Consider the following 27,605-nt stretch of genomic DNA (forward strand, 5'->3'; position numbering starts at 1 on the left):
AGCTGGTAGGAACTTAATATATTTACCTACTTCTTACGAAAGTAGCAGGGTTAACGTGATATTGCATTTAGATACTAATGTTAACATTTATTGGAATAACATATACAATTTTATAGCGACGTTAATAAAAAAAAAGTAAAACAATTAACTAAACTACTATATAAACCTAAAAATCTAAATCTAAAATGGGCCCCGTGGCAAGGTACCGAGGATGCTGGCAGCAATTCCTCGCTGGATCGCTATGCTCAAGCGTTGGGCGAGGAAGCTGCCAGCTCTCTTATCCCCGGTCCCATCCACCAGCCGTTTCGCCAATTGCCGGTATAGGCCCTGTACTGCGGGGCCCTACGGACCAAGAGTCTCGACTCCAAATGCAACAAAGTTGTAGTTGGTGTCGAGACTCCCGTATTTGCTCTTTTTGAGGGCCTCTGCCGCTTCCGCCGCCGCGCCGGCTTTGTGTGTAGTACCGTGGAGGTGGGAAGGTGCGAGCGTGTCAACACAACACATTTAGATTATGAATTGTAAAACCAACGATCCTGATATTCTAAGCAGAAACTTATCTACCATTACACAATGAAATTGCACCTTCTCGCAGTACTTGAAAGATCAGGAATAATGGATGAGATCATGTTCATTGTTCTTAAATTTGGAAAAAATATAACTTACTAAAAGAGAGTTTTACGGATAAATAGACTTCTATTACTTCTAGGGATATTCGTCCGCTAGATTACAATAGTTTTCCTGAAAAATTACTGGTAATTGCTAATTTTATCCGACCCACACTTTATAAGTACAGTCACGTCTAAAAATATAGATACGGACAAAGTGCCATAAATATGTAAACACTACCTTAATATATGGGCAATATTTGCGTATAGACAACGTAATTTTGTCCCGTTTTACTTAGTGTACCTAATAAGCGCTATAATCGATTTCTATTGCATATAACTGGGATCCAAAAATCATGAAAGTTTGAATCAGCATATTGAAAAATTCGTACAATAAGGATGCGCTGGCGGTCGTGGCAGAGGTACAAAGGTAAGTATCTAAGTGATGAAATATATTTTCGCAATATTAGGATGGTTAGGATGTTAACATGATACTCGTATTGTTGTGATTCATGAATTTCATGATAGCGGGCAGGATCAACTGTCAGTGCATTAATCAATACTGCTGTGCAAGTATTATATTGCAACTAAATGATGCGTACACACAAATGTAAATAGTAGTTCCATCATTATGACAATAACAGATCCTAAACACAAAATACACATTTAGCTGAGTATCTACATATAAAAGGTACACAATTTTTATGATATTGACCAATTATAAACATGAATAGCCATACAACGCGCGTATTATTAGATCTGAAAAGGGAAGGCAGAACACAGACACCTGCTAAAAACAAAATGCAATAGTAGCAGGCAATATGCAATAGTTAGTGAATACAAAACTGTTTATGCAATCATGAATGAAAGGTTTAAGTAATTTGTTAGAAGTGGTACCTGTGCTGATCGGAGAGCAGCTCCTGACCATCCTCAGTGGTCCACGTAATGGCAGGTGGGGGGTCGCCGCGCGCCGCGCACAGCAGCCGCGCGCCCGCGCCAGACGCGAACACAGCGCGCGATGGCGGCTCACTCGTGAACCACGGCGCTAGACGCGGCTCTGAGCTTACTGTTTGCTCCTCTCTTTCCTCTGCTGCTCCACCTGATAAAAAATATAGGTATAATTAAGGACCAAAACACTACAAAACAAACGGGGAGACTGCCTTGTAACATTTCGACGCGTTACAACAGTCAATGCAGCGAGCCAAGGCACTCGACTGTTTTGAACTGAAGTGTCGGACGACCCATCCTGTATCCAGAACATTGTACCACATGCTTCTAGTTTCTATTGAAGCATCACGTGATCACCGATTACCTGTCATAGAAAACGAAGTGTCGGAACCCTCGGCCCGGGCGCGGACCGTCCTAGCGCGAGTCATCCCTTACGGGTTACATTTAGAGATGGGTAGGGGTGAGAAAATACAGAGTATTTATTCAGTATTTACTCAATGCATACGATAAATACTCATTTAGGTGGGTAAAAACGAATTGTTAATAAAATATTTAAAAAGTGAGATTTAAGGACTAAATTGAAGAATATTTTGAAGAGTGTTATTATCGCGTATTAACAATATTTTCATAATAAAAAGTATATAGACCACTCGTTAAAAAAAATAATCGTAAGTGAGAGGCAATTGTTCTAGATCATGTAAACACCCCATCAATCATCGATGTTTTGTTGCATGTCGCGACAAAAGTGCGAGTTTACGCTGCACTTCTGACTTAATATTAAGGGCTTTTTAAAGAAAACTCCAAACAAAAATGACTCAACCCATCATGTTAAAAGATTTTTTGTTTTGTACGGCTGATCTCCCGATATTTTTTCATATATTTTTTTAAACTTTGGTTCCATAGTTGTAGAGAGATAAACATTATTTCGTCCTTTAGGAACGGTTTTTTTCCAAAGTACTTATTCAATTTATCCAAAAAAGTTTTTAGAAACATTCACGTTATTTTTAAAGACCCATTTAATGATTTGCAACACGTTGGTGGTTTCTGATTTTTTTTTGTGACAAATAGTTACATGTATGGTGTGCGCACCTTAATATTTCATACAATTTTGAGCACTTAATCCAGTAGCGGCTTACAAATTCAAATGGCTTATTTCAAATGTATATGCCCCTTTCAGTACTTTAAATAATGTATACCCACGAATTTAAATAATGTATACAAATGTATAGTTTAAAGTAGTCAGATCATGTACAAATGTATAGTTTAAAGTAGTCAGATCATGTGCAAATGTATAGTTAAAAGTGGAATTCATTTCTTCCAAGTTTCCTATTAAGAGAATATCCCCTGAAAGGGTATAAGCGCTAAATCTGGGTTCAGCAAGTAATTTTTATAGCAAGATGTATTTTTTCCGCAAAGATGTCTAGGACTATTTTGTGCAGAATTTAATAAGCTTGAATGTTGCCTCACACGATATTTTCGTAAAGAACGTAGATTTTGAGTAAAACGCGATTTTTCCTGGATGGTACACATTTTCCAAGATGGCTGCGATTCCTCGAGGTCCCCAAATGTCAAATGGTGTGGGCATGAAAAAGGGGCCTTTAATTTATATACCAGAGATTTCGAGGTTGATCCTAATCCGATTGTGCTATTATGTCCACTGACATTAAGGCATATCGATTTACGAATTTCGGTGTACTCGTAACCTACTTACAAGCATAATACAATCTGCAGTCGGGTCATTACACTACTCGCTCGCACTTATTTGAGCGCGCTCGAAGCACTGCGAGTCATCTCAAAGTCGTATTATAACGAGATCAAAAAAAAACTGAATAGCACTCCCAGTTTGCGCAGTAAAGAGAAATGCAAGTAACATTAAATAAAAACACTGAAACTGTTTAACCTGAGTATAATATGCGCTTAATCCAAGATGGAGAAGTTTAATACTGTAATGTAGACAAACAATCGAGCAGAGAGATTGTATCACGCTGGAGGCTGGTGGGGGGAGCACAATGAAGTAAAGTATCTCTTGCCGGAGCGGAGTTGGATCTTTTTCTATCTGTTTCATTGTTATTTTTATTTGCTTTGTTGCTGGGTGCTTTTAAAATAAATAAAACTTAAGTGTTTGCAGACAATAGCCGTCGTGTGTAGTACTGGGGGCGGAAGGCTGAGGGAGTCTTTGCTAAAGAACGCTAACTTTAAGCCACTTAAAGTCTCAAAGAACTCAAGTGGAGATTGGGACCGTTTCTCAAAAAATAAATACAGCCTACTTCGAGCTTCGTTTAGGCGACTGCTTATAACACTTAAACAGCAACAGACGTTTATGTGTCTTATATATTTCACAATATATGGCTATTTTATACACGGCCGGACAGTAACATGTAACAAGACAACAAATGATTAAGGAAATTATGTCGAATTACAAAATTTAACCCTTGGCCATGATATTGCCACATATCACAAAGCTACATTTTAGCCACGTCGCATTACCGATTAAACAAATACCTATATGTATAAATAAACAATAAAATAATATGCATATACTTAAATAAATAAATAAATATATAAACATTATAGGATATTCTTATACAGATTGACAAAATCCCACAGCCACCCCGAAATCACCCTGTATAATATACATATATATATATATAGAAAACACCCAAGACACGGGAACAAATATCTGTGCTCATCACATACAAATGTCCTCACTGGGATTCGAATCCAGGACCATCAGCTTCATAGACAGTCACTATCAACTAGGCTAGACCAGTCGTCACTTAATACTTAGGTACTTGATTTATTTAGCGTGTCATCATGTGCGAACTGGTATTATTAAAACAAAGTATTAAAATTACGATATTCCCTGAAAGACTTTCTAACTCAAAGGGAAACTTGTGCTTGTTGGGATTAGTCCAATTTCCTCTCAATATTTCCGTTTTCTAAAGAGCAACTAGTAAATAAAATGGGAAAGATGTTTAGGTGTATTGTAAGAAAAACACTTCACGAACCGAGGTTCGCACACGGCCTTCTGTTTGAAAACCGCTTATAATCTTAAAACTACAAATAGTAAGTGCATGTGGGAAATCTTGTAATATTCAATGTGTAAATAAGGCTAATTAAATAGTAGGAGGTACGTTGTAGTCTTAGACCATAAGACCAGATGATATATGCCAGATATGTTCCAGTACTGGCCTGCGGCTAGACGCGCACGAGGAAAAGTTGGTAAAAGTTTGATGCGGTGGGGCGGGGGCGGGCGGAGAATTGTCCTCCGTCGTGTAATCCGGTTAAGTTTGTTGGCGGTTGTTGGGGAATTAGTTTCTGTTTCACTTTACAATGAGTCCATTGGGGCGAGCATGCTTCTAGTGGGTTCTACGCCATTGGCATCCAGCGGCTGCTCACAAAAAGTAATGTGGCAAATAGAACATGTTAGCTTAAGGTGCTGTAGATTAAGAGAGCGAAGTTTTTGAAAAACCGTACCGCCTTTTTAATAACAATACGTTAGCCAAAAATTCAATGACCAATCTTTAGGATTTTCTCTAAGGACTTCAGCGATTTGAATCCTTATTTTTTGACTTGCGCTCTATAGAAAAAAATCACGAACGTAAGGCGCACTGTCAAAATTTGCAACAATTTATGCACAATAGCTAAAAAGATGTGATACTTGCTTCTAGAAATGCGCCTTTTTATTGTTGAGGGAACTCAGCGATAACTTTTTTCTTTTTACATCTTACAAAAATTAAAATTCAGAAAAATTACAAACTTAGATGTACGCACGATTTTTCTTATACTTTAAACATGCAGTGTAACCACTAGAATAGCTACGGCTTGAGTATTCAAAATTGTATTGAGAACAAACAACGTGGGGGCCTTAATTTTACATTTCTTCTAAAATTCGCTTTGATTAAGTTAGAATTGTTTTTGAGAAAATTAGTTTATAATTGATGAACATGTAAAATACGAGCTAAAAAGGCAAAAGCTTAGTGAGCCCATATATCAAACCTGCCTGAAAATGCCGACAGTTTTATTATATTTCGTGTTTTATACTCAAATGTGTTATCTAATTTTCTTCATTCTAACGGACGGAACGGACCCAAGAGGGGAAATGGATAAGCGGACCTGGAGTTTTGGAGGACACAAATTTCCAACTTACCGTTTCATTTAAAGAAGTAAAATTAGAAGTTCCTTGAATATATTTAGTTTCTTGTACTCTATAGTTTGACTAGGGAAGTTAAAGCCCGACCAGAAATATATGATCATTGTCAAAAGGGCGCTGTTATTCTCATGTATAGGGCGACAATGCAGTTTAGTATGAAAAATTTAGTTCCAATGAAATTCCGCAATATTTCGCGTGACCAGATATGACTGGTCAGGCTTTAACCTAAAAATTTTATGGAGGTTCATATCACTGAAATATTAATTAACATATATTTTAACAAAAGCTAGATACACATAAAATATTTAAGTATATAAATTGTTGATAAGATCATGTTTGTCGCCAAACAGTACGTGATTACGAAGTATTGAAGGTAAATTGGTATGTTTACAAATTAAATTTTCAATTATTTTATTTTCAATTTCTATTGGACTCCAATATGCGAACAATTAAACGTGTAATACTTTAGTATTTATAAATAAATAACTTTTATGTCTTGGTTACTTAACTCCTAAGCGTGGCGCTTAGAAAGTAAATACATTCTACACAAATAATCAGGTACCTCCCCCACCCACGACACTGTTATTTATCTCCGCTCTCCGAGACGCAACGAATCAATTTTATATGTTTTTTCCTTTCCACTCCAGCCTACTTTAATCAAAGTCAGAACGAGGTTCCAAATAAAAACACGAACATGAAAAATAAAGGTAACAATCTTCGTACTTGTAACAAAATGAGGGGAAACGTCGACATTGAAATAAAGAACAATGTGGGGAGGAGGGAGTTGAGCTTTATCTTGCGTTATCTTAATAACGAAGGTCGGGAGGCTGCGGACAGCCGCGTGGACGTATTGTTCTGGTGTCACGTCAACATCACATGTCAAGAGAGTGATATTACACCCCTAAAGCTAAATAAAATCATCGAAGTGGAACCGTACACGTGTCATACGTTATCATACTTGGATATACATGTTTAAACGCTAAATACAAATGAATACTACTAAGTGTTGAGATGATATCTTCATGAGTAAAGGTTTTAGTAAAAAACCCGATAAATACCTAAATATCGCCTATTGAACTAAGCATCGTCTGTGGAAGCACATCACGAGTCATGCAAGACAGTATCATCCAATCCAATCCCTCTCACACAACAAAATAAAATTAGGTAGGAAGTGTTTTGTAGCTACTGTGAAAATTGTCTAGATACTTACGGTATGAAGTGAACAAAAGGACCACGAACAGCAGCTGCAGCATTGCGCCCGCATCGCGCCGCATGAGAGCCATCTGTTGACAAACAAAACCACTTGCCTTAACACTTTTAAAATTAATTATAGGAGATCTATTGAAGGAAGGAGAACTGCGTAAACTACGAGTAACTAACAATGCATCTCCCTCGTACTGGCAATGGTGCAAGCGAGATACACTGCGTTTAAGTTGACGCAGATAATAGCGTTTAAAGTCGCGTAAAATTCATCGTGGAGTTCAGTAGTGAATACGGCAAAAATTATAAACGATTTAGCAAAACAAAAAAAACAACTTCAAAATGGGTGAAACAAATATACCTATGGGTCCACCATTATAATTGGCATCGAGCCAAGTTCATCTGGCACTATATACCGAACATAGAAATTATGTAAAATACTGTAATTAATCCCTGCCCTTCAAGTACCTACAAACGATTGCCAAATGCAATAAAACAATCGAGTAACAAGTGGCATGAATCAATCCGCCAAGTCACGGAGCGAGGAAATATGGCCCAGGTGCGCACAAACACCTTTATTGGCCGCGGAACCCTCGGTCTGTCTTAATTTACGGCTTGTTTACACGCCCCTGAGTTCCCCTAATCACTTTAAAGTAGGTAACAACTTGAAACATTCATAATTAGACTTAATTGTAATTTGAGTGCATGTAGCACAGTGTTGAACCCGAATTTCTTGCCTTTTTACGCAATGCAGAATAATTTGATGATATTAATTGTCTTTGTTACTGGGCTACAACGTAGACAATGCAAATTATTGTAGTTGTTTTGGAAAACTGTTACCTGATTACTAATTGATTGAACGGTAGTTTTTAAGCCTGAATAAATAAATTAAAAATAAATCTTTGATTTTTTAACAAACTGGCTAAAACAGTTTCTTTTTTGTATTGCATGCAAAAAAATTAAGAGGAATCCAAATTACATTGAATATTCTAAAAGCTTCGATTTGAGCAGCTAGCCTTCTTCCCATCCCACGCATCACAAACAGTAAGTGAGCACGTCGAGTGGCTCTAGGCTTCGTCTTACACAAGTTTCACAACGACACTCCACGCCATGCGACACCGCACTCAGCTGCTCTACTCAAGAACCCCAGCTAAACACTTTCCCAGATAACAGTACACTGTATTTGTTTTGTATACTTTATTTAACGCAATTGCTGAGTAATCCCTGCTCCGAGTGTCGAGCGCAAATTAGATTTGTCACGAGGGTAATGGGCGCGAACGTCACGTCAACTTAGCTTCCCGTTGATGTTTTACTCGAAATATTAATAGCTGCGGCTATAAGGCTTCACGGGTCCAATAAATTGAGTTTGGACAATTTTGTACACAGGAAAACTAAAATTGATAGATCAAAGCGAGGTTGATGTGCAGCACACGTTTCCTGTCGCCGACGCGTTATTCTGAACTTTTCCATTGTTCTGCGGCAAGTAGCACATGAACCAACCCAGCGGGATAGACTTGTCGGTATTACACCGCTAATACGGCTCGCTGGCTCATATTAAACTCGGTTACTCGCCAGGCACAAAGCGTTTAATTAAAACGCGCCGTAACGATGCGCCCATAAAAACTGCTGTAGTTTCTTTACGCATTTAAATTTTCTTTGCAATTTCATTAATTAAGACCATTGAGAAATTCTGTAGTTCTAGATGCGTTTTTAATTGCGGAATGGACAAAGGTCGGGTCTTAATTGTGGCATAGAGCCCGAGCCGGGCGCGTTATTACACTTGAGAGAACCTCTAAGCGATCCCATCATCATCAGCCGACCCCAAAGCGTGTGTTACATCTGTTACTGCTAACTTCGATACCATTAGCATAAAGTTACACATGTAGGGAGCAATGTATGTCAGCGTTGATTGGTTCAGTCGACGCTTAGTTGAGAGTTTATGCCTTGAGGCTACCGTACTGGGTGCGATTCTGTAATCAAGCGTAATCCGAAAAGATGGATTGTAAGCGGTTACACACACTCATCTCGTAATAATTCAAATATCTCTTTGATCTACTATTCAGCACTGTTCATTTAGCATTTCCATTGTAATTAACTCGCGACATAAATTAGCAGGATATTTACCATAGAACATAAGTATATCGAGATTCGAGGAGTAGGTTTGGTTTCTTCTTGACTCACATTAGTTAATACATTTCGGCGAAGTCCAATTTCAGTATTGTTAATGTTTACTTCAAAGATGATTTAATTAAGTCTGATTGTGAATGAAACATCGAGATGTGGTTTCACTATCGTTAAGTTTTCAATATAGTTCTATACGAATTATAAAATAGAAATAGTGTCTAAAAATTATTGCTGTCTACGTTTATCTATTAATGTTGTGGTGCTTTATTTCGTGCATTTTTAAGTAGGTATATAACATCGATATGTTAATATGTTTAGTTATGTATTTATATATATATTTATTAATTTTTAATACTACAACCTAGGCGGTCTTGGCAAACTTATCCGCAATCGTTGCAACATTTTGCTCGCGTACCCGCCGGGTCCCGGTATTCACATGTCCGGGAACCCGGACCCGGGCAATTTATGACTGTGCCGCTGTCTAGGAATCTTCCGCCGCAAACGTTGCGGCTTTGCACTAGTTTACTAGTTTCCTAAATTACATAGCTACAAACAATTTACTGTTTCTCTACAATTTACTTTGTTCATGTGGATTATTTGATTATAATTTATAAAACATATACCTATAAATAATTGGCTTAGTGGACTGGAAATATATTTGCAGGAAGTGAATTCCACTCCTTAGCCGCTCGCATGATAAAGCTGGAGCTTGCAATAGGTACTAACACAATACGTCTCGACAATAAACTTTCATACTGTCACAATACAACATGATTGAAGATTATCTTCTAGATCTCTACGTAGCGTAGTCATTTATTTTTTGCGACAGTAATAGTTGCGTTGCGACTCGGAGGGTCAACAATTGGCACGTTAGCTTCGCACCCAGGCCAACAAAACCACTTGATGCCACATCTTACAACTTTTCCAAATATAAATATACTTATATCTCTCTACAGTTCGCATTTGAAAGTATTTGTCAGTCTAATTGTCTATTTTTGTTCAGTTATTAGAGAAAAAGTATCTACTTTTGAAACGTACGGCCCGATACGATCTTTAAGATGTCAAATTCTTCCTAAAGAAACGATATGGATTGGATATGTCAGTGTCAAAAGTAAAGTTTTTGTGCGAACAAACGGGCCGTTTGTCTGATCCGCTACTTTTGGTGCTGACTGTACAACTAAGCTTGTTGGTGTAGTGCGCATCGTGACATTCGTGACATGTAGATATCAAGTATCAACCTCTTCATCTCAGCGCTTTGCCATTTGTATTCTCTATAATTTTAGTAACAAATGCAATATTTTTAAAAAAGCTCCACCTGACTTACAACACAAAAACGAAAGTAGGCTTTAGGATTCGTCCGGTTTTCCTAATGATGTTTAGCGTTCCTAATTAAGCGAGCGCGCAGCTTCGCCTTCAACTTGCTTTCATCCCCAGTATGTCAGTACGCAGGGAAATCGTTGCGCACTTGTGGCGATCTCGTTGCGCACTCGCGGCAAACTTGCTCACAAATCACAAGTGTGATAAGGCTCTTAGTTCAACGAGTAGTCGGTATAAAATGTTTAATACAGTATTTCGTATGTTACGGTCAGGAAGACCACGGCGGCGGTGAACACGGCTCATACGATGAATTTCTTTCTGTCTATATGCTTTTGGGTGAATAAAAAAAATCGCAAGGAAATGGAACTAGGTTTTCTCTCTGGGTTAGTGCTAATGCCAATTTACGAAAGCAAGCAAGGCTAGGAAACTACATTTCAATAGTTAGATTATTATGAGATTACATGGCAGGATTAAACTCATGACGTACGGTTAGAAATTTTCACGTCTCACCGGTCTAATACATTTTTTTTTATATATACTACGTCGGTGGCAAACAAGCATACTGCCCGCCTGATGGTAAGTATCCGTAGCCTATGTACGCCTGCAACTCCAGAGGAGTTACATGCGCGTTGCCGACCCTAACCTCCTCCCGCCCCTCGTTGAGCTCCATTTGCTTATCCTATACCACATAATTGTTACACATATTAAATTACATTTATAACTGGATCCATAGCGAATTTATTTTATTACCTTTATTTACTGACGTTTGACACAGGTCTCACTGGTCATGGTCGCGGCTAACTGTTGTCCCAACAAAATGTGAAAACCGAAAATTTGTGTAACTACCTTACGAAAAGTCTACACAAGGTGGCCAAAAAATATGTGTATTCCCGTTACCAGGGAGACTTTGGGATTATACTGAGCAACCTTAACAAACCCCAGGCTTCGTCAACTTACTCTAAAAGTATACATTATAAAAACCCTACAAATAAAAAGCACCCTCTAACTTGCCGCCGGCAGGAACTAAACTAAACTAAATTTTGTCTAAAACTAAGCTATCTTTACTTAAAAACTACCGCGCAACTACTTTACCGACTAGCCAAGAAAAGTGGTAGACTATGGTTTACCCCTTATAGCATATGGCTGGTGTGTGTAGGATGACATCCTATTATAAAGTTATATCAAACTTATAATGAGAAATCTGCCAAAATTACTACGAGTACAAGAACGTGCATCTTGTGTATTTGACGTGTTAAAAGGATATTGTTTCAGTAAATTTGTTCTGACTTTGAGTGCAAAATTTGTATTGTTAATTTAATAGGAGGTACATAGGTACCTACATACGTACTGAATAAAAACTTGCTAACTACGGCCTCAGGCAGTTACTTGATCAATTTCAATCAGTTGAAACCAGTATCTTAATTCTACTTTTTTATGATATAGGAGCCAAACGATCAGATGAATCACCTGATGGTAAGCAATTACTGTCGCCCATGGAGACCAGAGGGGTTGGAAGTCCGTTGCTGGCCTTTAAGATGCAAGTACGCTCTTGACGAATAAAACATAACAAATGATGTTCAAATACACTCCAATATTATTGTAAAGCTTTAATGATTTAAGCACAGAAAATTCTCCAGATCACTCAAGTTTTATTTGGAAACTATATTATTCGAAGGTAATAAACAGACTGACGGCCCGATACGTCAAATATTTCCTAAAGATACGATATGGATTGGATGTGTCAGTGTTAAAAGTGACGTTTTTGTTTGAAGAATTGACATTCGAATCGGGCCGTTACGTTGTTTTACGGTGGTAGAATATTTTCAAAACCTCAATAAGTTTTTCTACAGAATAAGGATTCTTACAACGTAGCAACATTAGGGCTCTGAGCGCTACAAAGCTACGAGGTTCGTAGCAACTCGTAGCACTAGTGTGGTTCCGTGTTCCTTTGTTCCATTCGTAGTAAATAAAGAGATTTCCAATTTTCTGAAATCCTTTTCAATCTGAGTCGGTGAAATTCGGATAAATTGACAACAAAGTACAGTGTTAACATTTACAAAATTATCGTAGTATCTCCCTTTATGCTTTTATAAGTTGAAGGTAAAAGTGCGAGTGATAAACTGATTTTAACTGTAATATCAGGTTATGAATTTGATCTGGATTTGTTATTAATATGAAATGTCAGTAACATAAGTGACTGTCGAGTTGACTAAGATTGTCCCATAATTGTTATTAATTTATTTAAATAACGAGAAGCCTAATCTGTCAGAAAAACAAGTGAAACACTTAATTTATTTTCATCATTGATGTATGAGGAGGTACAGAGGTATTTCCATAACTAGTTTTAATCTAAAAGAGACCCTTGAAGCACTTTTATATTGTACTAACACTAGTAATAAGATTTGATTTTAATGTTTACTAACCATGTATGGACCTTTCGTCTGAAATAAATGTATTTTATTTATTTATTTATTGTAGACCGCCCGTTGTCTACCATAGTCTAAGTTGTGTGTTTAATTTGTATGTCTTTTCATATTGGTGAGCAATAAATAATATTTGTAATGTATTGTACCAAGGATGCTGGCGGCATTTCCTCGTTGTATCGCAATGCTGATACTTTGTGCGAGGAAGCCGCCAGCTCTTCGGTCACCAGGTACGTCAGATGCTTTGCGTTTATTAAAATTAATTTTCAATTGAGTATTTGTTTGGTGACCCATTCTTCACTACTTGGACATATTGAGAACAAACTACAGTGTGGGAACAATTATAAACTTGTAGTGCTGTCTCCTCCCGCGCCCGGTTCCGCACAATTTCCGCCTGTCACACTCACGCCGACAAGGGTACCTTACACTTGGTAAATTAGATCCACTTTATTGTACGTTGGTATTTATACTATTGAAATATCGTTTTAATATCCTCTATAGTCATGTCATTGTCGAGTGTGGAAATAATTTCTTCATATATTTTTTTGTATTAAGAGCATAATGAACGAGAGGTTTTCATTTGAAACAGATATATAACAGTGTACGACTTTGTTGTCAGCCTTCTTTAGTGTCCCACTGCTGGGCAGAGGCTCCCCTCGTTTTATCCAACCCTGTCATTGGCATTATCCCACCATTTTGGAAAGAAAACGTCCAAGTCGTCCCGCCATCACCTTTTCGGTCTGCCTGCACCCCGCCCCGCACCGTCTATGATGTTCCGTGGGTCCTACTTCGTAACCATTTTCGCCCACCTTTCCGGGTACATGCGGCAGACATGTCCAGCCCAGTTCTACTTGAGCTTAGCGTTATTGACGCCTACATCTACAACTCGACTACTGGAGCTTACTTGGGCCAGATAGCATCCTTCGAGAACAAGCAGTCCATAGAAATCGATAGACGTATCGAGAACGCCTAAAAGAGCTTCTGGTCCATGAAAGCGCTAATGAAGGGCGACCTTCCCTTGTCTGAAGCGCAAACTCCTCGACATGTGCATCCTGCTCATCCTAACCTACAGTGCTCAAATTTGGTCACTAATTGAGGCTCTAGGAGTCGAAGCTCAAGGATTCCTAGCGAGTGATGGAGCGTACGGATGGATGGAGGTTTTGTCACAATTAAATTTTACATACAATCTTTATGCTACTTAAATGACTTCATACCTATATTTGAATATTTTTATATCGCTATGTGCACGACTCTCACGCAACCTAGCAGCCGGAAATCTAGGGGAAAACGTCAATTCACTACATCTTATAAACCTAATCCAAAACTAAAAACTACAGAACGGATTTTCATACGACTTTCATCTATGAATAGAATGATTCATGAGGAAGGCTTAGGTATATAACTTGTTAAGGTTTTGTGTAAATTGGTTGAAATATAGCGATGTTGACAGAAAAAAATCACACTGGCTAGGAGCTTTAATCGACAACGCTGCCTAAACCGTTTGAGCTATAACAACACAATGTATGGGGTGGTTGACTCTCTTTCACTTTCTACAAAAAAGTCCGTGATGTGGAATGTCTACCCTTTAAGGATAACTTACCCATTCTTAACTTCTATAAAAAGATCGCATAATAATTATGTGGCCAATGCAAAGCTATTACCACGGATAGAGTGTTAATAATTATCATATTAAATACGTTAGTTATATTAAGCATTTCATACAGATTACAATGGCCCCTTATACCATACAATTAAAAAGAATATTTCAGGAGTTATCGTAAATTAAAGTTTCATTTCGAGCCATATAACTTGTACGAAATGTTAAAGACGCTATTCGCAGTTAGTTCTATCAGCATATGCGCCGGGATCGCTTTACTTACCCCCACTATGTACTTCGCTCGGTCCCAATAAATTAAATATTTTATTTTTGCTATGTTACATTGCATGTACAAAAATGAGAAATAATAAAAGGTTTATTTATTTTAAATGTAGAAGTAAATAAATCCCAAAATTCCGAGTGATCCCGTTCTGTTCAATTATCATTAAATTACATTTAAGTTACATTTAGTGTCTGGATTGGTAGAAAAACAATATTAAGCGTATTTTTCTGTTATAAAAATTTATAGTGTTTAATAAGCGAATTACTGAGAGCGTCTATTCTTGTAAGTATTAAATAAAGATATTCCTTGCACAAAAACCATAAACGTAATTGAAATTACCTACTTAAGGTTTACTCACAATTAGTTTCAAAAATATCCAGTTTTAAAGTACATTAACATGGAACAACTTTCCATGAAAATAATCAAAGGTTTATTGTTCTCAGTAACGAAGCGGCTGACAGGAAAAGTTGGGAATGTTGTTAATAAGGAGCCAACTTTGTTGCTCCTCGGAGCTGTAGAGCCATCTTATAAACCATCGTTAGTCAAGTAATTAACGTCATATAAAATAGCCAGTGCCCTATTGGATATTGTGCAGCGAGCTGCAAAAGTGCATACTCGCTTTATGAATGGAACTCCTTATGAGCCTGCACTACGCAGACGAGGAAGGGTCTACGTTTGTTGAAATATCCAATCATGATCATTATATTAAAGCAGTGGATCATAACCGGTGGTTCTTGGAACACTGGTGATCCCTAGAAGCATCTGAAGTGATCCGCAAAGTTGTGTAACTTTCGTGTGGAAAAACCCTTTGTTGACTTTAATTGTCATAGATGTTACTTCCAAACAGTTTGATAAAAAACTTCATTAAACGTTCTGCCACCCATATGAAAGTGTACATTGTGCTAACTCTGGAGTTGGAGGCGTCAATAAGTTACATATGATATTCTTACACGCAAGCTTTATTTGAATTGACATCATACTCGTAATGAAATATAATTTGGAACACATTAATTTCTCCCAAATTTTAACATGTACACTAAGCTGAGCTGAAAAATGATTTCAAATTTGTCTTGTAGCGAAAATCTCTATATCATAGGTACGTAACAATCGAGCAACGCATCGCGTTATATGAAAATCGAACCAGAAGATAGGTTGAAACAAATTCAGAATCATTTTTAAATAAAATGTTGAAACGAGCATAACGTACAAAAAATATATGAATTCCCACCATGATGGCCATAATAATTATATGTCTTTCGGAAATCCCACTGTATCTCTTAAATAATGATTTTAAATGTCACCAACCAATTATATGGTCAGTATCTGAATTTACACTAAAAATATTTTGATGAAAATTTATTTAACTATGTAAATTAAATTGAGGCATTTAAAGATTAACCTTACAAAATATTTTTTATAATATGCAAATATCATTAGTTTGAAAGAATAATAGCTAAAACACTGATGTATTTTAAATATTCGTAGAATCGTTACATAAATTTTACAGTGACTACAATATGTGGGATATCTACCGTTTTACAAAAGTGATTTCAAATTGTCACGCTTACAATTCCAACCAAATTGGGATTTAAATTATCTTTCATCAAACATCGTTCAAAAGTAAATTACGAAAACTTTCATTAAGTACGTAAATAACGAAATCGGTTGCAAGTGGTTTTAAATTCATAAATCACATATTTACTTTCAAATAATCATTAATTTAAAAATACTTACATTAATCGATAAAAATCCCATTTACAAAGTCCGAAAGCACAACCATCACACAACTACGTAAGAAGTAATAACGATCGCACCAAGGAGCTCATCGCGACGATTTGCGGTGAGGCGCGTGACCGGCCGCGCGCGCCGCCCAGCGCCGAATGACACCTGCGGGACGGATCGGGCACCACTCCTGTGCAAACGAAAAGGACCCTTAGACGTTATGAATCTCCTACAGTGTTAGAACTCTAATCTTTTGCTTGAACACTGCGCGATGTCAATAACTATCTACTGCTGGCGTGAAACTCGTGAAAGTAACCAATGGAAAAAACCTCATCAACTGAATTGAGAAAACTATAATACAGTAGTAAGTAGTAGCAGTATAGATAGATTTTGTAATATTTGACATTTGAGAGAGAGATGAATTTTATTTAACATCACAAACGTTTTTGGTAGGTACAGTCGAAGTTAATCTTAAAATCTACTTAACAATATCCATACTAAGTACCTATTTAAGTTGACATTTGGTGGTATTCTACTAGCGGATCCCTTTGTTTGGCATAATTATTGAAAGTCATAATATAATGATTATCATTAACCGGTAACTTTTCAGGAATTTTCTTCGGTTATCTTATAGATAGGTTAGGATAGGTTTGTTTTATGGCAATCCTGAAAAGTTATGCATTTCTAACCAAATTATGGCTAACGAAAATGCGGACAAACAATACATTATGAATTTATGACTTAAAACTTTATGGCAAACAATAAAGACCCGTTCTACTAGGCATGCACCACAGTATAGCATAGTTGCTATCACTTTCCAGCCATTATCGCATTCTATGTAAGCTGTCACATTCGGCTGAATTCAAATATATACATATTTGTCGGATTTATGGACGTTTGATTAATTGGTAGGGCTTTCCTGAGGCAGGATGAAATCTTCGAAAATTGTATAGACGGTTTTAAAAGGTAGCATTTATATACATTAGATACCTATCTGATCTGTTTTTCGGTTTGTTACCTAAATTTGAATTTTATTATTTTACTAGTCAGTTTCTTAAACCAATTTAAAGTGATATTGCATCCTATGACACTTTTTTCAAGTCTGTTTTGGTTGGACTGAATAGATAAAATAATTGAATGTTTTTATCACAAAGGGCCTCACAGCAAACATAGGGAAAAGGTGGTTTCAGTCAAATCTCACAAAATTTTAGATTTAAGTATCCTGATTATTTATTTTTAAGGGCACGAGTGTCTCAGAAGTATACTTTTTTATTAAATGTTACATTTCTAAATAAATTTATGTGCTAATCTTTCAAACATTATTTAAAGACATTAATTTACGTGACAGATACTCCAAATAAAAATGAATTATCATAGGGACCAGAGGGACCATCATTCAGCGCGAGACTGTCACATCTGGTCACCAAATCTGGGCATCTAATCCAATCTCTAATAGTGCTGGGCATGGGCACACTTGCGAAGATTCTTGCGCTAAACTCATCTCTGATTGAAGCCTTTGTCCGTGTCCTGGTCGCTGCTGATTGGTGCATTTGTTGCGTATTCCTATTGGTTACTGGCTTCAAACAACCGTAACCAATCTAACTGTGACCTCGAATCAGTCAGTGTTACTCATAAAAGGAGGGCGTATAGTTCACCTGTTTTCGATCTGATTGGAATAGCATCTCTTTGTTGATCTTTCCGCAGCGGATCTACGGAACATTGTAGATTATCAGTCTACGTTTAGAAGTGTAGATATTTTCATATCGGTATTTGTTTCTACGTTGCAATTCCGATGGGAAATTATACAACGATGAGTGAAATAGAGGAGTTGGCAAATAGTCCTAGAGTGGAATAAATGTATTGTATAATACCTGAATTTGTAAAAGGACGGCACTAGCGACGATCAGATAGTTAAATATAAATATAAGAACTCATTTTATTATGAAAAATTAATGCAATTGGCATTTACCTACTTTTCAAAAAATTTCATTTATGTAACTATACGTAGGTAAAATATAAATTTCAATTCAGATTGGGGAATTTATTTGTGCTAAAACTTGGAATGTTGAAACTAATTGCAAACGGTTTGCGAAAAGTTGGAATGGTCATGACAGCAGCACCACTGGGTACCCGAAAGGGAAGCTTTGTGAGCGGAAACATTAGTTAAATTTCAATTCAGAACTTTTTCCGTAACGGACTTTCATTGTATCTACATATCCTATCCTATTGCGCGTGACAGAATTTACAGGAAATAAACACATAAAATCCTACCTATATTTTGGCATGCATTAAGGTATATACGCGTATATTTGCCGAATAAAACGTATACATTATGATTAAATTATTTAAAAGGGAAGCTCAATATTAAATATAAGAACTTTTGGCAAAAAAAAAAATCAAAAGAATTCACAACAGAGAGTGTTACACAATTGCCAAACAGGGTAAACCCTTGCAAAAAGGGACCTTTCAAGCAAAACACAATTTAATTTAGTTAATGATTCGTAAAGATCGTTAAAACTCCGAAAACATTATAAGCGTCACACAACAAACGGAATGGATCAACAAGAGGTAAATCTCGATTTCACCTCGAGGCGTTAATTAAACTGCTCGAGCTCGTCGCGACAGTCGTGACGACAGATGACACGCGGCTGCTGTCGTCAACATGTCTACGACGCGTTGTGAACACAGACAGTGATAAATTATACCTATAAGTGCAAACATTTATTTACATACTTAACATAAGTCAAAATTACAGAATAAGCGGAGGGTCAAGAATTATTTTCCCCCTTATTCATAAAACATAGCAATCTCCTTAAAATCTGTGTTCAATTTTGTATCTTTCCAACAAACAGAAATATCAAAATGGTGAAGGATCATCGATTATCAACAGTTTCTGAGATTTCAAGACGTTTACGAATAAAACCATTTTGTCTCTCCGTATCGCACTGCTCATTTTTTAAATACTTGTATCTTTATTTAACAGCGAATCGCCTTGCGTGGTACTGGTATATGATGCCGAGGGTTGAAGGTTATGTGACGAGAAAGTTATTACGATTGAATTTGGAGAGAAGAATGGGAGTGGAAAACTGAGGAAAAGGTGGGTAGACTGTGTGAGAGATTATATGAAACGAACACGAGTGAATGATGAGATGACGAGCGAGAGGCGAGAGAGAGGTATGGAAGAAAAAGATATGCTGCGCTGACCCTGATGCTGATGATCTTATTATTTACTACCGGCTACTCTTTAGACCATTTGACAGATTGGATAACTGTTTGTGAAGCCTAACCACAGTTTTTTTTTTGTTAGTTTGATTTATTTAAAATCGTCGCAAATTGAGAAACGTTTGCGGAACCCGCGTCTATTAAACAGTACATAGATCATATTTGGTTCCTTTAACAAGTTAAAGCCAGGTGGACAACTCACTGCCATAAACCTTATGCAACTACGCCGTAACTCCGCAATAACTGAGGTCGTAACTTATCTACTGTTTCGTTTACCGCAGCAGTAAACACATTCAATTTCAATCCACTTACTCGTTCGCTTTTTCCTTGACAGCAAAACATGATGCGAGAGGGGATTTCCATTAAGAGGAATCTCTTCGCTTAAAATTTAATTTACGGGTATACCTTGCATTGAAGCTTTATTATTTCAGCTGAAAATATTTTTGATATAGATCAATTTACAGAAGATAGAAAAAACGGGACGGAAATAAATAAATTTACAGAAGACAGAATAAACGGGAAACCTTAAGGTTTCGTAGGTTCACAGAGCGGAGTTTTTGATAAATCGTATTGCTCCTTTAGATAACAATACGGTTGCCAAAAATTTTATGAGTAATCTTGAAGATTTTCTTTAGTGAAATCATGGATTCGAATCTGATTATTTAATTTTCTGTTGATAGAGAAAAATCACGAACATACATATAGGTAGGTTTAAGACGCATTATAAAAATTTGTAACAATATATGCACAAAAGCTAAAAATTACTTCTAAAATGCGCAATTATATTTTAAAGAAAACCCATCGATTACTTTTCTCGTTAAATTTTACAGAAAACTAAAATTCTAAAACATGATATCCGCGGTCCTGAGCACGCACATCCATCTTGCTCACGCTTACGCTCAGTGAGAACGAGCGAAGGACACTAACCTACGGCGTCTTAATAGGTATAATGTTTCATTTTGATGGTTTGAACCTGATTCACTTTGATTGTTTTAACAAAGTACATACATCTACTAAACCGGTTTCCGCGAAACTGGAAAAAGTTTAATCACATATACCTTTAGGAATTTATAATTTCGCTATACTTTCTGAGAATTAACGTAACTCTTCCTCCTGCCCTTATCCCACGTTATGTGGGGTCGGCACAATATGTTCTTCTCTTCCATTCTCCTCTATCTTTCGTCACCTCAGCACTCACTCCTTTCTTTCTCATATCCTCTTTCACACAATCCATCCATCGTTTTTTGGGTCTACCATCCGCTCTCCGTCCATCAACATTCATTCCTAACATTATTTGTCCTATATGGCATTAACGTAACATTTACTTTAAGGAAATCATGCGTAAGATACTGTCTGTTTGCCATTTCTAATCAGAATAGGTCAAGTGATAACAGTCCCATCTCGACTACTTATTCCCAATTTAATATTCGCTGCTTTCAATGCTTTAAACAACAATAGGACCCGCAACGCAGCGATGATACTTTAAACACTTCATTATGCAACCTGTAGGTACTTGTAGCGCTTGGTTATTGAGACGAGAGAGTCGTGAATCCCACGGGGGTGAGGGGGGCGAAGACGCAGATGAAAAGAAAATGAAACTGCACCGAGCTGATATGACGCTGCCATCCAGTGCGCTAAAAAAACAAACCATTTCTACATTTGTAATGAATGCTTTCATTCAATTCCATTTTATTTATTTTATCTCAGAATAAGAAATTAAAAATCTAATTAAAAATCTGAGTATAATTTAAGAATATATTGAAGCCACACAAATAGTTAATTTCATTCCTTCAAGGTAGGTTAATGAAAGCTATTTTATCAAATATTTTGAAATGATTTAAGTTATTATCAAATACCTACTCAATGGAGTTTTGATGGTAGTTTTAAAAAACCCCTAGTTTTTTTGGTATGATAATTCTATGAAATTAATAGTCCTATAAAATAAAATTTGAGGATACAAAGGCATATAAACCACTAGACACTCGCACACAGGGTTAGCTGAATCAAAACGATTAACTATAGTCTATAAGATAGTTTCAATTCATAGTCAACGAAGAAAAGAACAAATGTATGGGTTAGGGAAAGGTTTTGGCCAGTCGTCTATGAGTGATCCTGCTGATAACGGGTCTGCTGTGACATAAAACCCGGGTCATGACTTCATTACGCAGAGGCTTACGAAACGTCTGTGTCGCGAATTGCCGTCATGTTACCAAAACACTCGGGTGATATATTTCTGGTTTATATTTTCATAACACGACTACCAACATAATATATGCTTGTGACGGAAAACAAATCTTAAGTACATTTGCACATTTAAAAGTATTCTTACCTGTTTCGTATCCACTGTATTCCATGATATCATTTTCTAGATTCTTCTCATACAGCGTGTTGTAAATTATGGATTCCATAGGGCGCAATATCTTTCACGTTGTTTGTGTGCCGTCAGCGATCTTCCGTCCTAATTAATCGCGCGCTGCAGGATGCGCCTGCATCGACGCGTTTTGTCGAGCTATCACTTCTCTAATGAACTAGCTTTCATGCTGCCCTTATTCTCGTACTTAATTAGTTTCACGTAAGCGTTTCTATTTTCTAATAATGTTTCTGATTAGATAGCGGGTTTGGCAAATAAGGGATAATTAGGTCGGATCAAAAATTTTTGTGTATAATAATTTCCGTTTTGGATAGAATTTGGTTACCTATAGGCATTTTTATCATTTTCAATTCCCACGGGTATTTTTTACCAGCGTTACTTGGCAGTATTGCGGTGCAGAATTCCTGCTGACTGCATTGTTGCAGCAGTGATGCTGCACAGCATTACTGAGGACTACATGTTGAAGAAAATGGCAAATTTATTATCAATATCTTCATAAAATTGCCCGTTTGGGGTTTATTTTGTAGAGTTTTGATTTTACGCGAACTAGAATAAAGTATTTTCTCCCAGTACGGCTACCACGAGTTTGACACTGACATATTCGCTGAAGTCTGCGTAACTTATTGTACATTTTATATATCTCGCTCGCACTGACATACCAGTAAGAGTGACAAGCATAGAGAGTAGTTACGCATACTCTAGCGAATATGTCAGAGTCAGGTTAGTGTCAAGCTAGTGGTAAGGCTACTGGATAGTATTTATTCAATCTAATCAAATTAAAACTGACGTGAGACATACTCCAAACAAAACAACGTGTCGCGCGAGTAACTAAAAAAACACTTGAGCGAAGCCGTAAAATTATTTTATTCAATTTACATAGGTATTTTTGTTAGGAAACATTATAATAAGGTTCCTAGAAATATTGTAGATTTTAACTTACAAAAATCTGTTAAACCTCAATTTACAGGACGTTTGACATTGGTGTGTGTTAAAAAGAAACAAAAACCTAACTCTCTTACCAACAAAAGTTGAAAGTGTAAACTTATCGCAAGAGTATTCAGAATCAGTAGGGCTAAAATGGTCAGCTCTTTATCATTTGTCACCATACCTGTCACGTTCTAACAAATATGTAAGCGCGAAAGTGACGGGCATAGTGACAGGTGATAAAAATGGAACCATGCTGCCCCTACAGCTGTGAGTAAAACTGCGGTTGGGCGCCGGGAGACACAAGATTGCCCCGCGGGCTGTCGAGACAGATGAATGAAAAGACACAAATTAAAGTGAAATGAATTTCTATGAAGACACTTAATTGCTACGGCGTCGTTCATCGTAGCTTCCAGACGTAATCATTTGTGGGTATTTCTAAGAAAAGGCTATTATAGTTAAAAGCAATGTTATGGCGTAAATAAACTTACATTTATGGCAGGTTATGTAAAAAAAAATACGCACTGGTTAACGTTAAATATTGCGCAGTGAAATCTGAATCTGAATCTCTGAATCTGTACCTAGTACCTACATCATAAAAAGCTGTCTTTTTTTAAAAGTTTTTGTATTTTTTTGTGTAATTCGGGCTATTTCGAGTACAGCAAAATGTCGGGTGATTCCGAAAATCACACTTAAATTCATCACATTAGAGTCCATTTCGACAACCGGTCTGGCCTAGTGGGTAGTGACCCTGCCTACGAAGCCGATGGTCCCGGGTTGGAATCCTGGTAAGGGCGTTTCTTTGTGTGATGAATACTGATATTTGTTCCTGAGTCATGGGTGTTTTCTGCGTAGATATAAGTATAAGTATGTATTTATCTATATACGTATGTATAACCTCGCCTAGTACCCATAGTACATAGCTTTGCTTTGTTTGGGGCTAGGTCGATTTGTGTAAGATTGTCCCCAAATATTTAATTATTATTATTCTTTTGGATTCACCCGACAATTTTCAGAAGAACACCTTATTCTTTGTTTACTGCACCATGAACGTAACTACCTAATATATTCCTTGTAGATGAGTGAAGTAAAACCTGACCTGACCTGATATATGATCACGCGCCATATTGCGGAATTTCATTGGAACTAAATTTTTCATACTGAATTGAACTGCACCCTATACAAGAGAATAACAGCGCCCTTTTAACAATCATATATTTTAGATCGGACTTTAGAGCCGATCCAAGAAATTCGTTTAGTGTGACTTCAGCGAAGTTTTAGCTAGTAATTCAAATCGAATTCTGTACAATAGTTCGATTTTCCTATAAGTGGCTCTCTCGCACGACTGAATTCGGCTATCTGACTGATTCCGCTCGTTTGAGGAGCAATGGTGAGACAGACTCAGGACACCCATTATAACCAGCGTCTCTGATTACGTTTAGTTATCACGGATTAAACGGTCAGGCTACACTGGTTTACTCACCCGCACTTGGGCAACCAACTGTACTGTGTATTCTGCAGTTTCGCTAACTTGCTCAGGTTCTATTGTCACCACCTGCAATATTGCCGAAGTTAGTTCTAAATGTCCCCGGTTATTGCATCCATGTTAAGCGAATTTTTAACCGGGATGAAAAATCAGGATGTTTTATTATTTGGCAATATAACCACATTATTTTGTAATAAATAATACTCGTTAGGCAAACCATGTATAAAGTGCGGACGAGAAAATAAAGCTTGGCGCCTAATGTAATAAATATAGCACTGCGGAGGTACCTGATGTGATAATTCATGAAAACCGGATATCGTACCTTATAATAATAATAATATAATAATATAATATTTATTTCAGGCAATGTACCCATATCACAAATTACAAATTTACAATATCACATTAAAATACAATAACCTAAAATGTAAAAAAAAAAAAAAAAAAAGGTATATATTATAATCCCTTATAATCCCTAGCTGTTTAGCTTCACGTTTACCAGAATATTATCATTATATACGAACAAACGTGGAAAACGTGGAACGTATACGCATATGAACAATGAAGATTCGCTTTGTTGGACAACGTTATTTATTTTTAACCCTCTCAAAGATATCACAAGACGGCGCTGTTGTTTTAATACAAAGCTTAAGGCCTTTACTATGCTCTCATTCTCAGTTTGTCCCCGTTACAACCTTCAAACTAGTTCAAAATGCTATTGGAATGTATTGTAGCACGGGCAAGTTTCTACAACTCGACGACTGGCGTCTTTTTTGCGTGACTTCAAAATGCTAAATTGTAAACATAATAAATAGCGCCAACTACCTACAAAGAAAAAAATATTAATTAACTTATTATTATGAAATCAAACTATGGAAATGGATTTATAGCGTATAATACATTTAAAATACATCCCAATGTTTCGAACACTCTACAGCGTTCATGATCAATGGAAAACTAGGAAGGGTTCTAAACGAGTACTACCACAAGTAACTATCACGTCACGTGCACGAGTAACCACAGACAATATTATTAACTTATTTATAATTTGTCATAATTCTATTATGACCCTAATTAGTTGAACGTGATGCAAGAACCGTCTTAAATCACTCAAATCGTATGCACTTAACAGACAAAGACGGTCTCTCTTATCGTACGACACGGACGCTCGAGTCGTCCCAGCAATGTCAGTATAAAAGTCTGGTGGCACTATTCACGCGCCTCGCATTCAGGCGGTCGCACTTCTTCTAATTGAATCCATCCCCATTCAGGGCGCCGTGTTGTTTGCTCTATGCTCTATGCCGGTACTCCATTATGTTAATGGACGAAATAAAGCGCGGGTTCAGCGCCCGCGGATCTCGGGTTTGGTGGCTAACTCTGTTCCTATTGCTAGTTCAAGACAATCCAGTATTAACTGACCTTTGAATTGTTAGTCACTGAGACTAATGAGAGCTCACATATGTAATGGTTTGTTGGAGCGTTTGACTTGTCAAACTATTGAAATAGTACTACAGTAAGCTTAATTTAATGCCTTAGCATTATTGCAGTCCGCTGAAACGCTGAGTCTTACGTCTTTATATGTATAATGTTGAATGTCAAAGGTTAAATACGAGTTAAAAACAGTGGTATTTGTTTTTAGTAGGACATTCATATGCTTCCTTTGTGATCTCTACCTATTTACTCGTACCTATCCTATTTTGTAACAAGATAAAATTTTATTTTGTATGGTAGATTACTTGCATTTGACATGATCCTTCATTTTGGATAAAGACCTTAATATCGAAAAATTACATTAAACAGGAACGAAGGTTACATTTTCTGATTCGATTCTTAAAATCAAGTAGGTATCGTATGCGGGGGTGGGGGGACCTCTCACTGCAGCTGACTGTACTCTGTGATTAACATGTAAGGGTGCAATAATAAAATATAATCACGATATTATCAGTGTAAATCTTGAATTTTTATTGTGAAAATTGGGGGCAATTATCAAAAATTTATATTATATTTCGTACATTTTGTACTTATATTGAGTCCACAGATATATTTTAATTAGAAGTTCTCGACAGTATTATTATAATGCAATATGTATATGTATAACCTTCTAATAACCATTGCTAATATATCATGTAAAAAAATAATCATGACAAAACAATAAACACACATCCAGAATCTTTAGAGTGCTTAAATGCATATATTATCGTCTCAGTTTCGTGGGGGATAAACATGGCCATTGACATGAATGAGAAACATTGAAGATTGTCTTTATATATTTCACACCTGCACTGGTTTTCATTACTATGTATAGTTTTAAAGTTTAAGTGTACGTACACAAAGTTAAAGCAAAGTTTAATTGTGTGTGCCGGGGCAGTATCTTCGCGAAGGAGCGCGACAAGGCGGAGCTGCTATTTGACGGTTGTATCACGAGTTCTTACATTCGATTAAACAAGTAGTTAAGTCGAAAGAGGGAGCGTTCTACAATATGTTGTTTTTTTATATTGATTATTAATATTAGTATAGTATTCTTACATGTCAACGCACGCACGCACACACGCACGCACGCACGCACGCACGCCCGCACGCACGCACTCACGCACGCACGCACGCACGCACTCACGCACGCACGCACACACACACCCTTTGCCCCTCTTGCTGTCGAGTCAGCCAGGCCTTGGTATTGGTATTCTGAGGAAAAGGGTTTTGTGAGGGACCTGGGTGAGTGCTTGCGAGATACGGAAGGTGGGGGGGATAGGGGATCCTAGGTCTGGTTCGTACCTGGTCCAACGTATATCGTTGGCTGTTCAACGTGGGAACGCCGCCGGTGTTATGGGGACGTTTTTGCCGGGTACTTACCGGATTAGAATATAGGTTTCCTCTTTTTTTATTATTATTACTATACTCACTTTTTGTTCATTACTTTTAACATGACATGTTGCAGATGACTTATTTGTAACTACCGTTCTGTTTTGACGAAACCTATGGGGCTAAGATGGTCGGCTCTTTATCATCTGTCACCATGCCTGTCACGTTCTAACAAGTATGTAAGTGCGAAAGTGACGGATAACATGACAAGTGATAAAAATGCGACCATGATACCGCTGCTGAGGTGGATGAGCTTTCTGTAATGTGACGAAGCCTGCGCTGTCGATCTGATGGTATGCTATTTTTTGGTTAGTAAATAAATTATTCCCTTCGAATTACAAATTATGAAAGTAAGCATGTTATATAAATAG

The 27,605-nt window shown here is 37.1% G+C and overlaps 1 protein-coding gene across 2 annotated transcripts in view; it reads right to left on the reverse strand.

The window, feature by feature from the left end:
• Positions 1 to 17,152, reverse strand: part of LOC133519193 (cell adhesion molecule Dscam2-like) — a 55,898-nt gene extending 38,746 nt beyond the window's left edge. The window contains exons 1-3 of one of the 2 annotated variants that reach the window (XM_061853173.1): positions 16,385 to 17,152; positions 6,917 to 6,989; positions 1,503 to 1,704 (exon numbers count right to left, since the gene is read on the reverse strand). In XM_061853173.1, the coding sequence (XP_061709157.1) occupies positions 1,503 to 1,704; positions 6,917 to 6,989; positions 16,385 to 16,405 (296 nt within the window). In that variant the 5' untranslated portion in view covers positions 16,406 to 17,152. The remainder of the gene's footprint in view (positions 1 to 1,502; positions 1,705 to 6,916; positions 6,990 to 16,384) is intronic. The other variant, XM_061853172.1, reaches the window with a different exon arrangement.
• Between the last annotated feature and the right edge of the window lie 10,453 nt (positions 17,153 to 27,605).

The sequence above is a fragment of the Cydia pomonella genome, chromosome 6, assembly GCF_033807575.1.
Source record: "Cydia pomonella isolate Wapato2018A chromosome 6, ilCydPomo1, whole genome shotgun sequence".
Classification (NCBI taxonomy): domain Eukaryota; kingdom Metazoa; phylum Arthropoda; class Insecta; order Lepidoptera; family Tortricidae; genus Cydia; species Cydia pomonella.